We start from the raw sequence: 12342 nt of genomic DNA, 5'->3' as shown, positions 1-12342 counted from the left end.
TTTCAAAACTCGATATCATGGTTAGTAGAGGCCGATCTTTGATCGGGCGAGCGGGGGTGCTCACGAAGTGACCTTCCCCAATCGTACCCAAGTTCCCGAGCCGAGGCAACTTTGGTGATGACGGACACGTGGCCTTAGGCAACGAGTTAGGGTTTCCTAAATTTCCTCAAAAATAAAATATTTAGGTGGCGACTCTGTATCTGGCAAAGCAGTCCATGTTTGGCACTTCTTTCAACAAAATCTGTTTTCAAAAACGATTTGCCGGATTTGGACTCTTTGATGATTCATCGGTCTTGCATTGCACTCCACGAGATTAGATACAGGACCGTGACACAAATTGAATCCAAACTATAGTGAGGCCCGAGGGCGCGTCTACAGTTACATATGAGAACAAAAGTACTGAAATTAGTATAAAATAAATACAGTTTCATAGAGATCACATAACAAAAATTTGAAGCAAACCACAATTAAAACAAGGCAACCAAACCTTAAGATTGGGAACTTGATCAGCTTCACCTTCCGATAACAACACAACTTTTATATATCTTATATATATATATATATATATAGGGAGAGAGAGAGAAGGAGAGAGAGAAAGAGAGGCTCACCCTTTTTCCCTACCCTCCCAGAACTAGAAATAAGGGTTGTGAATGTGCAATTGAGGTAATATAGATGGATTGGTTGCCACATTATCGGTCCTTAATTTGCGATTTGTACTTCTTACATTGGATTGAATTCACTGACAGGCACAAAACTAGGTACCATATTGGACAACTGGTGAAAGAGACATCAACTAAGCTTAAGCAAGCTACTGAAACAGATCAGCGTACTGAAGTCAGTGTGAGTTCACATGTGATTGGCATTCTCAATTAGCCATTTTTATGCTACACATAGTTACCATCCTACTTTTGTTGCTTCCTCTATTTACACTCGCTAACACTTGCATTTTTAAGCCTCATATTGTTTGTGAGAAAATTCCAGAAGGCTCAACGGCTTGCTGCTGAGAGGGAAACAACATATGCTCCTTTTGTTCCTAAGGAAGTTCTTCTGCCCAGGTGCGTTGGCTAGATTTGTGATAAGGGTCTTAGTTTCTTCATTAAATATTGAGATGAGTTGGCCAATATTATCAGTATTGGTTGAAATTTGACCAAGTCTTGACTCTGTTATTCATTTTGCTACTTGCTAAATTCTAAGGAGTAATTAGTTGATGTCTCACACATATTTGCCGCTGATTGACTTGGAATATTTCATCTAATGTCCTTGATCAAATTTTGTGCAGCAACAATGGCAATGAGCTGGACATAGATTCAGCGAAGAGTCATGAACAGTTAGCTCTTCTTGTGCAATCTAAAAGGTGAACAACTGAACTTAGCTAGAAACTTTAGGCCTGACTATGTAGCAATTATATGGAGACTACTATAATGGTTATCTTTTTTGTAAATGATTCATTGTATCATGTGTGAATTGTTATTATTATATATAATAAGCTCCTCTGGAGCAATGTAATTTAGTGCAGACAGGAGGTGGCAATGTTGGAGAATGATATTGTTTTCAATTAAAAATTTATTGAAGAAAGAGAACAAGGGATCAAAGAAATTCAACAGCAGATTGGTGAGGTGAATGAGATTTTTAAGGATCTGGCTGTGCTAGTTCATGAGCAAGGAGTTATGATTGGTAAGATATTTTTTTAAAAAAATTCTTCTTCTTCTTCTTTAAATTTATTTTATAAAAAAATCTTCTTCTTGTACACACTGACACTTTAATTTTACAAGATCTCCGTTTTATCTTCCTTCAAATGACATTAGCTCAAACATTGAGAGCTCTCATGCTGGAACTGCACAAGCTACTTGCCATTTTATATGTAAGAATATATATGTCATTAACCGGGAAGCTTTTAAGCCTTCTTAACATTTTATAGCTATATAATTTTTTGACACCAAACTAATGAATTTTATTTTTTTTTGCAGATGGTTTTGCAGATGGTTTTATAGCTATATATCTATGGATATATAATTTTTTGACAATTACGGGAGGACATTGTTTTTATACCTCTATCCGTATATATAGTGGTTCGAACAAATTAATTTGGTTATTCATGCATTATGTATGGATTTAAATTATTGACGTTGGATTAGACTTGGAGCGTATGGAATTTGTATTATATATAGAATTGGATGTTCAAGATTAATTTTTTGAATGCTTGGAACTGAAATGTGTGCACGTTGTTAAATGCTTTAATGGTTGATAATATATTTTAGTGTTGATGGATTATATTGTTTATACAGGTCACATGTTGTAATATAAATGAATACAGGTTGTTTACTATTTTTTTTTTTAAAAAATAAAACAGAAAATTATTTGGCCACCAAATGTTTTGATAGCCAAATAGGTAATCAAAAGTTTTGGCTACTAATAATTTAGTAGCAAAAATATAACCCAAAACGTTTTTGCCACCAAATAATTAGTAACTAAAAAATTTGAGAAGGAGAGAAATAAACTATTGGCCACTAAATTTTTTAGTCACGGAAAAAAGGGTATCATTTGGCGACTAAAACTTTTGGTGGCAAAAAGTAAAGAAATTAATCTTAATAGGTTTTTGGCTACGAACAGTTTTAGTCGGCAAAAGGCACCACGCCTAAGATAGAACTTTTAGTGACTAAAAATTTAGTCGCGGAAATGTCACGTTTGCCGACTAAAAAAAGGATTAGTAGCTAAATGTTCACTTTCTGTGACTAACGGTTTAGTGGCAAAAAGATACCATTTGCCTACTAAAAAAAATTTAGTAGAGAAAAGTTCCATTTTTTGGTGACCAAATGAAGTTTAGTCGCCAATACTATCACCGACAGGGTATGGGCGACGAACTTGGCGACAAAAATATTTGGTCGGTAAAACGTTGCAGCGACCAAATTTATGCCTTTTGCCGACCAATAATTTAGTAGCCAAAAGTGACATTTCTTGTAGTGTGATGATGATGATGTTGTTGCAATTTGTTGATGTTGATGTTGATGTTGATGAAGATGATGAACAAGATCTGCAGCAGACCCTTCTTCTTCTTCCTTTTCTTCTTCTTCTTCATCAGAAAAACGCAGAAAAAAAAAAAAAAAGATCAAAACGACATCGTTTTGATGTCGAGCCATTCAAGCCACGCTAATTTCGAGCTACGAATCAGAACTGTTTTTTAAAACATTGTTAACCAATTTACACAGAAGAGTTTATTATTATTATTATTATTATAATTGGGTGTTCGGACTCACTTACGTGTATCTCGACTAATCTTAGAGTCCTGAAATTAATGACCGGACAAACCTTCATTAGTCCCAAGGTTTGTGATGATAGCCTTCATGAAATTCGAATTTACAACCTCTTGGGTAATAAGCCCTTTGGTTGTCTTTTCCTCCTTTTAAGCCAAACCCTTGGGGTTAATTTAAACATGAGAGAGCGTGTAATATAAAATGTATACTTAACTTATGGAAAATTTACAAACAAGTCCTATTTGACAAAAAATACTCCACCTGTCCCAAAATAATGATTCCTTCTGAGGATTCTAACTTTTTTTGGTAATACAATTATTACCCTTTTAAAATTTTAGCCTGCGTTTGGTTGTGTTTTGTAATTAGATTTGAGAGTATGAGTTTGTGGGATTTAGAATTATGGTTTGAGTGTAGAAAATTTGTTTGGTAAAGAGTTTTGAAAATAGTTTTGAAAAGAGTTTTGATTTGAGTGGGAAATTATTGATGTGACATTTGATATTTGATACAAAAATTTACAACTCATAACTAAACATACAACTCAAAATTATTTTAAAGCACATAAAAAATTTTAAAAATTTCAAAAAAATATTTTTTTCGATTATATAAAAATTAACATATCAATTGCAAAAAAAAAAAAAAAAAAGATCACTATTCCGGCCAACCGGCCGGACGTCCCGTCAGGCAAAATTTTTTAAAAAAAAATTCTAAAAATCGCGGCTGAGAAAGTGGCTAAGACAGAGCTTTCGAAACGTGATTCTAAAACACTAAACAAACATCATATTTAACCTTTGGTGTAGAAAACTAGTTTGAAAATATAAACAAATAGAGCCTTAATTTTCCAACATTACCTTTTGATAGTACATTTTTTGAAGAATATCAATATTATAATTTTACTTTTTATGTTGCTAATGAATTTAAAAGAATGGCAAAATATGAAATTTATATTATTTTTGTTTTTGATTTTTGAAAATTGACTAATATTTTGATAGTACATTTTTTTGGGAATATCAATGTCATAATTGTACTTTTTATGTTGTTAATGAATTTAAAAGAATGGCAAAATATAAAATTTATATTATTTTTGTACTTGATTTTTGAAAATAGACTAATATTTTTGAGATAATGAAAAATAGAATAAGGAACTAATATTTTGAGACGGATGGAATAGTAACTTTGATCCTACTCACAAAATTTTAACCCATAACTCCTTTGTTAAGTTTATACGACCAATCCATCCTTACAAAGTTTGATTGCTTTAAAAGATAAGAATTCGAAGGTTCGAATCAACAGGAATTCAATCTCGAACCCTAATTTGAGCTCTTGAGCAAATTGGTTGAGATTCTCTCCAATCAATCTCGATTTGATCCCGTACTCTTCAGCAACAATTGCAGTGATTCGAAGAATTGGAATATTGGATTTGTGAGACTCGGCTCGATCAACGACTTCCTGTATGAACGAAACCTACTGGCCTCCAAATCCAATGTCGAAATCAATTACCTAAATGAACATCGAATACCTTGAGGTTTGCAAAATTGTGATCAATGACGTTATAGATCAGCTCAACGATTCGAGACTTTTCAAATTTGAAGAAGGGAAATGATGAAAAAGATTTAAATATCTTAAACCCTAGTTTTTTAGAGAATCTTTTCAATTTCTAAACTTTTATTTTTTATTTCAATTTAATTTCAACGTTGATTTTGGTATCATTGTTCTCATATATAGAGTAATGAGAATGAAATCACCTATTTAATCTCATACTCTGTTTTTTTTTTCCTCAGTGTTCTTAGTTTTAAAACTGAAAAAAACTGATAATATTCTTAATTTACTAAATAATCAAATCAAACCAAAGGACAGAGGGCAAAAACGTTTAATTTCATATTTTGTTTTTTTTTTCCTTCTCTCTCTGAATTAGCAAAACAACTATCTGGAATATTGTTGTGCAAAATTAATAATGTTCTTAGTTTTAAAACTAAAAAAAATTGATAATATTATTAGTTTTACTAAATAGTCGAATGAAATCAAAGGACGAGCAAAAATGTCTTTATATCTCAAAATAGAATTTATTGGTTCAAAAAACCTTAGACAAAACCTAAGCTACTACAGTATTGGCGAATAGAATTTTTAGGTAATTAATCCTTAATTTTTAAACATTAAGGCACTTGTTAGCCAATTTTTTTTTTTAAACATTCTTACCATGTACTCTAAAGAAGCACTTTGGCAAGAACTTTATTTTAATGTTTATTAAACACAGCCCTCAAGAAGTCCGTATATGTTATACTTACATGCACATGATCATCAAAGTTAATTTAATAAAATCGATGAGCCCGATCATAATTGAGTATAATAATCCTGCTTTCAAAACATCCTCATTCTTATGAAATCACAAGTGAACCAGTCAACCAAACTGCTAGAAGCTAACGTTGCATAATCAATTTAAACATTATTAACTAATATCCTTAAGGTGCTCATTAATCAAACCAATTATTTTTTTCTTTTCTTTTTTTGTTTATTATAACCCACATTCTTAAAAGTGGAAAATAACCAATTTTATTTTATTTTTTTAAATTTTTTTATTATAACACATATTCTTAACTTTAACTGGACATAGTGAGAGTAGTAACCTTGCTTGTTTCTACTTTTCAAAAAATACTTTTCAGAAAATTCTACTTTATTATTTTTTATATTTTTTTTTGTTTTTACTAAATTTTTTTAAATATTTTAAACAATTTTTTTTACTTTTTAGACACACCTAACATAAATACACCTAAAAAGTAAAAAAATTGTAAAAATAATCTTTTAAAAATTCACTAAATACCAAAAATATAAAAAAAAAATACAAGAATTCAGTACATTTTTTGTATTTTTATGTATTTATTAATTTTTTAAAATATTTTTTCACAAATTTTTTATTTTTAAATATATCTAAGTAAGGTGCATCTAAAAAAGTAAAAAAAATGTTTAAAATTTAAAAAATATTCACTAAAAATAAAAAAAATACGAAAATCAAAAAAGTCAATTTTCAAAAAATTTAATTCAAAAATCTCAAACCAAACAAACTAAATAGGTCTCAACATTTTTCTACTAAATAGACATCCAAATGAGGCCCACAACTTCCCTCACAATTAAAAATTAAAGAAATAAAATAAAATTACTAAAGAGAAATATCAACATATAATATAAATTCATTCCATACATTAACACAATACCATTCTAGGGGTCGTTTCTCCCAAATCTACTCAATACAACTTAACACTGTGTTTGGTTAGAAGATTTAAGAAGAATTTTGAAAAGAAAAAAGGAAAAGTTAGGTGAAATGTGAATAAAATATACTTACATTTCACCTAGTTTCACACACATTTTCTCTTCCCTTTCCAAATCCCTACTCAAATCCTCTAACCAAACACAACATAAATAATTACTTTCTTAGATTTGAACTTTAATATTGTTTTTGTATCATGGATGGGCAAATGATAGTGATGCTATTTCGAAGTTATTTACTCACCTTAGTAGTGACAATCTTGATAAACTGAACAAAGAAAAATTAAGATTTGTTATTCGAGCCATGCCGATAATCGCTTAAGTTTGTCAGGAAAAAAAAAAAAAAAAAAAAAAAAATACGAGACAATGAGGGAAAGAGAGTATGCTTTTCAAAATAGTTATGCTACGAGCAGTAAATGTAAAGTAAGATTTCTTGAAGCTTTCTAAATGTAATCTAAAAGAGAACACTATAGTTGAGATCAATACACCACCTACATTTTAAGGAAAATGTTTGAAGGCCACAATTTTTGTAGCCACAATGGCTCAAAACTGTGAAAACGACGTCGTTTTGGCATGTTTTGCACCCAACACGACGTCGTTTTGACAGTTTTGAGCCATTGTAGCTACAAAAATTGTGACCCTCTAGCATTGTTGACATTTTAAAATACGCCTCCCGCGAAATCATCTTCTTCGAACTTTAAAAACGAAAAACAGTTATTACTCTCTCTCTCTCTCTTTTTACTTGTCTTTGTACGCTGGCATAAGGCAGAAATGAGCTGCACTCAGAAAACAAAAGGAAATGAATAGTCAGAGGAAGGGTCTGTCTGTTTTGGCCAATCACATAATGATTTGTGAGTACAAAACATGAATTAAGGTTTGAGTTGAAACAACTTGTAAGATTCTCATGTATGTGCACTTATTGAATTAAAAACATTTCAGTCTCAGAAAACAAAGCAAGGTGAAACATAATTATTACCCTGAAAGCTAAAATGACAACACTGGTATAGAAAGAAATTGTACAAGTAATTATCATAACACTTTATGGCCTAGTTTCATTTCAAGTTCCCGTTAGCAAATTCAAATGTCAAAAGGCAACAGGTTCAAAACACTCTTCATCTACTTTCTATCCAAACAAAGGGGAGAGAGAGAGAGAGAAGGGGGGGGGGGGGGGGGGGGGGGGGTGTTGAGGAAGAGCTTTCATCACCATGAGACCCTGCCTTGATCAATCCTCCAAGCCACCTAACTAATTAAACCAAGTTTGTGTTACAACACTCCTATTGTTTGGTGGGTGCATCCGGATTGCGACTGTCTGACCTGAATATGATAAAATGAATGCCTCAGTTGTCCATTACTAATTTACTAGCTAGGTAGCTAGGGGAAAACTGTCACCTCTAGGATTGTAGCTATGTCCTTCCACTAGGTTAAAAGCTAGTTTTTTTTTTTTTTTTTTGTGATTTTTTTTTAAAAAATATGTAAAAATATAGAGTAGTAACGTGACTCAAAAATATTAAAAACTAAAAAATTGTTTGTAATCTGTTTGCCAAAAGAAGCCTAAATACAACAACCAAATTATATGGGAGAGTTCAAATTACACACTTTTATTTCTTTCTACACTAACATAGTTTGTTTTCAAAAAAAAAAAAAAAAATTATTTCCAATTGACTCAAGAATATTTACAATTATCAATTAAATTGCATAAAAACAGACAATCAATAAATCTACAAGTTAAACACCAACAACCCATTATTTGTAGTACTCCATCCGTTTCAAAATATTAGTTTTTTATTCTATTTTTTATTGTCATAAAATATTAGTCATTTTTAAAAATCAAGGAATAGAATAATATGAATTTTTTATTTTGTATTTTTTTAAAATTTATTAATAATATAAAAAGTACAATTATAACAACTGATATCCTCCAAAAAAAAATGTATCATCAAAAAAAATTGAATTCCCCCAAAAAAACCACTATTTTCGGACGGAATTTTTGCAACACAAGTTTCGGCGCTTTGATAGCCTAATCTTCACATATTCAAAAGCTCGCTTATTGAAATATGGGAGTATAATGGTGATATCAATATCACTAAAGTTGTAGGTAATAAGAGTGTTCATTCAATTTAATTTACAATAATTTTTTATTAATTGGTGACATCACATTCAGCCTCCGTTTGGGAAGTGGGTTGGCTTTTTGACTTTTTGGCTATTTTAGCTTGGGCTAAAAAGTTTGGTTTGGGAAGGGCTTTTTGGCTTTTTTGACTTTTTTTGTGAGAGAAGAATGTAATGATTATAGGTTGGATGTGATGTTTTGTTTGTTATGGCTAAAATAGCCTATTTTGTTTTTTGTGACTAAAATAACCAAAAAAGCCTGAAAAAGTCCTTGCCAAACACAGGCTCAATATTTATTCCACCTACTAGGTGTGATTAAGTGGTACACTTTGACAAAGCCAAGTTGGGGCTATGTAGGAGAAACCAAAAATTTTTGTAGTTAAGTTGGCACACAAACTTATTATTCATACATTACATCATAAATTCAATCCTTCAAGAGTATTTTCTTTATTAAATGCATTTATTTTGTTTAACAAATTAAATAATATATGTATTTATATACAATAAGATATAAATAGAGCCGAACCAATCCAACCCAATTCTATGAGTTAAAATATAAATCTCCAACTCTTAAAAAAAAATTGTAATGGATGAATCAACATGTTGGTGCTCACCATTGTGTAATGAATTTTTATTTACGTATATACTTTAAAATGTTGAGAAAGACTATGGTACAACACATTTGTGTATATCGTATGCATCTTACAATAAAAAAAATTATAATTTCATACTTTTTAAGTCATAACTAAAAAAAAATATAACTAAATAACACATGAGATGTAATTAAAGATTTCATAAGTTATAATTAAAATATGATTAAAATTTTAAAAAAATAACATGACTTTAAAATACATACAATAAAAAGTGTATATAATAGAATTTTTCTAAAATGTTTAATGCAACTTTTTTTCAGACTAAAGGCAAGCAAAAGACTAAAATAAATAGAAAAAAAAAATAAAAAAGTCATAAACCTTTCACTCATTAAAAATGATACCGTTTACAAGATAAAAAAAAAAATTCAAACTAAAAAAAAAAACAAATAATTCAACAAATAATCACTTTTTAACCTCACCTGGACCCAACATGCCAATTCACAAACAAGCCAAAAAGTCTGAATTCATACAAAAGGCTAAAAAACTTAAAGCTAAAAATTGTAGGTACTAGTTATGATTACTGAATGAGACATCTCTGGGCAGTGAAAAGACAATAATTCCTTTAACCAACCCCTTTCTACCCTATGCAATCTCTTAACCAACCCGCTCTGCACTATGCAATAAAAAGTAATTTTCGCTTTCAAATCCCAGCAACAAGAATATCAACGACTCCATGTAAAAAAATAAAAGCCTTTACGCATAAAAACGTAACATATTCAACAGCACTAACACAAATCATACACCAAACAGGAAATGAGGAGAGAGAGGGGCTTACCTGAAATGAAAATTTGTTGAAAGAATAAGCTGAGAGGGCATTTGGGCTTCAATAACATCTAACAGGACGGACCAACTCTCCCACCCTCTTCGCTTCCGGACCTTTGTCGAGCCTGCGGTGGTTGTGGTTGTTGTTGTTGAAGCAAAAGCTGTGGCTGAAGTTGATGGTGATGCGAATGATGCTCTTGTGCTTGTTGCTGAATCTGATATGGGCTGTCAAAACAACCCAAAGCCAACGACGGTGACATAGCACCGTTGTTGAACCCACTTACATTTACGGGTCCACTGGCCGGGTCAAACCCATCATTAAACCTCACGAGTTCTTGCTGCTGTTGCTGTTGCTGTTGTTGTTGCTCGTAAGTCCTCAACATCTCCTGTTGCTCTCTGGCCGCCACGACCGCCGCCATCTGCTGGGCCTCAAGCATTTGTTGGTGCTGATGTTGATGATGTTGTTCACGCATCAACAATTGCGTGTTATGTGAATTCCCAGCAGATAAACCCGAAACAGGTGACATGTTGTAAGGAATCACAGTAGACGAAGAGGGCGTATTTGGGTGTTGTTGTTGTTGCATAAAACCCGGGTGTTGAAGAATCGGTAACATCGCCGACGGTCCAATGTAGTTTGCTAATTCTTTCTTCGCATTGTACAGATCAACCTGGACTTGCTTGAGCCTGTGTTGAAGAATCGAAATCAGACCTACACAACCATAAACCGGGTCGCGAAGGCGAGCCTCTGCTTCATACGCTAGTGAATTCACAGCGTCCTCACGCTGGGCCGCGTTCAGTTCGTTGAGGATCTTCGCAACGTTGCTTGCGCCAAAGACTTTGTGAACATTTGCGAATTTCTGAGGCTGATCTGGCGGGAAATAAGGCGCAAATACGCACTCTTGAGTGCATTTTCGCCGAAGGAACTTGCACGCCGCGCAAGGAGAGTTGGACGATGACATCGTTTTCTTTCACACTGCAGAGACATAGAAACAAACCAAAATAAATACAGCATCACCACTATAAGAAACTCAACAGCGATAAAAATTTTGTTTGTATATAATAGCAAAGTAGTCAATACTCATTAAGGCTTCGTGTATAGAAAGCCGACACGATAAGTCAAATATAATAAACATAACCAAACAGTTTATAAGAAGAAACAAAAAATATATATATATATAAACATATTTCAAAAGGAAAAAAATGGACAAAATCGGCACCAAAAGAGATGATCGAAACTTGACTGAGAACAATTATCGATAAGAAATTACCAGTAAATGTAAGAACTATAGTTGTGGCTTCAATTCAGGAGGAGGCTTCATCTTCTCTCTCTAGAAGTTTCTTTTGAAATGCAGAGAAAAACTCGTTATCTACCATTTTTTTTCTAGATCCACCGTTTTCAATCGGAATGACTTTCTAGGACAAAAACCACATCAAATCACACAAATCTTCGCTTCGCAGTGAATCCAAACGTCGAGATCTTTCCTTATCTAACCGAACTCCTCTCAAATTCACTGAAAAAAAGAAAACAAAAAAAAAAAGGGAAATCAAAATAGAAAATATATTCGGAATTTTGAATCAAAACGTCAAAATCTCACCTCTTATGGTTACCTTCTGATTTCGCCAAAAAACTCTTCAGATCGGAGTCTTAACTCTATTCTCTCTCTCTGATGGAAACAAGACTGAAAACAGGTGAGAAAACGAATCGTCGTCACTGTGGGCGTTGAAAATGGTGTAAGATTCGGAGGAACCTTCGTTCGTCGGAGATAGGTGAGGTACTAGGGTTCGAGTGCAAGAGCGCTCGATCCGATCTTCAAGTTTCGCGATCCCAAAAAGGAGAAGAAAATGAAAAGATGACTATCGTGTATATATCTGTTTTACACAGTTACATAGAAAGGGATTTTGAAAGAAAAATAATAAACGAAAAACAGAAACTATATAAGAAAAACGAAGAGAAAAAAAAGTCATATTACCATCGCATCTACGTCATCTTTATATGCATATACATGCGTGTATGTATATTTTAGGGCTGATTAGTGTGATCCTGAGTCAAAATCAGCGAATCATTGAAAATTTTGATGTGTGGTAATTTTGAAATCTGTCCTAGTTAGATTACTAGCAGCTTATTGTGTGTTTGTCTGATCGATTGGTTTAAGATTAATCAATGTGTATGTCTTAAAAAAATATTGACTCGAATACTGAGTTATCAAAAAAAAATTTTGAAATCTAATTTGTAATCTTGAAAACTAATTTAATGGATACGAATGTTATGAAATAGATAAACAAAATGATTCCTAAACACAAGATTTTTTTTT

At 32.3% G+C, this 12342-nt stretch overlaps 2 protein-coding genes across 7 annotated transcripts; one reads left to right on the top strand and one right to left on the bottom strand.

The window, feature by feature from the left end:
• The first annotated feature begins 405 nt into the window (after window positions 1-405).
• LOC145789283 (syntaxin-23-like) lies at window positions 406-1762 on the top strand. 2 transcript variants are annotated; one of them, XM_082868836.1, is made up of 4 exons: window positions 406-840; window positions 982-1055; window positions 1280-1354; window positions 1512-1762. In XM_082868836.1, exons 1-4 carry the CDS (start codon window positions 673-675, stop codon window positions 1618-1620), a joined length of 426 nt encoding a protein of 141 aa, XP_082724962.1. In that variant the 5' UTR covers window positions 406-672; the 3' UTR covers window positions 1621-1762. The 2 variants fall into 2 exon arrangements, with proteins under 2 accessions (XP_082724962.1, XP_082724967.1); XM_082868841.1 differs by having other exon boundaries at window positions 1517-1732.
• Window positions 1763-6876: 5114 nt separating this feature from the next.
• Window positions 6877-11998, bottom strand: LOC114259695 (uncharacterized). 5 transcript variants are annotated; one of them, XM_028199735.2, is made up of 5 exons: window positions 11779-11894; window positions 11626-11694; window positions 11299-11541; window positions 10044-11003; window positions 6877-7285 (listed from the first exon to the last, which is right to left on the bottom strand). In XM_028199735.2, the coding sequence occupies exon 4, from the start codon at window positions 10987-10989 to the stop codon at window positions 10102-10104; it is 888 nt and encodes a 295-aa protein (XP_028055536.1). In that variant the 5' UTR covers window positions 10990-11003; window positions 11299-11541; window positions 11626-11694; window positions 11779-11894; the 3' UTR covers window positions 6877-7285; window positions 10044-10101. The 5 variants fall into 5 exon arrangements, with proteins under 5 accessions (XP_028055536.1, XP_082752149.1, XP_028055532.1 ...); XM_082896023.1 differs by having other exon boundaries at window positions 11639-11694; window positions 11779-11797; XM_028199731.2 differs by having other exon boundaries at window positions 11626-11998.
• Window positions 11999-12342: the final 344 nt, after the last annotated feature.

The sequence above is a fragment of the Camellia sinensis genome, chromosome 1 (assembly GCF_055761805.1).
Source record: "Camellia sinensis isolate YWXY chromosome 1, ASM5576180v1, whole genome shotgun sequence".
NCBI lineage: Eukaryota > Viridiplantae > Streptophyta > Magnoliopsida > Ericales > Theaceae > Camellia > Camellia sinensis.
This window is presented reverse-complemented; position numbering and strand designations above follow the sequence as displayed.

Coding starts and splice junctions, on each gene's coding strand:
- LOC145789283 (XM_082868836.1), top strand. CDS start 673: ATGGATTGGTTGCCACATTATCGGTCCTTAATTTGCGATTTGTACTTC. Junction 1,056..1,279: donor AAGGAAGTTCTTCTGCCCAG/GTGCGTTGGCTA, acceptor AATTTTGTGCAG/CAACAATGGCAATGAGCTGG. Junction 1,355..1,511: donor CTTCTTGTGCAATCTAAAAG/GTGAACAACTGA, acceptor AATGTAATTTAG/TGCAGACAGGAGGTGGCAAT.
- LOC114259695 (XM_028199731.2), bottom strand. CDS start 10,989: ATGTCATCGTCCAACTCTCCTTGCGCGGCGTGCAAGTTCCTTCGGCGA.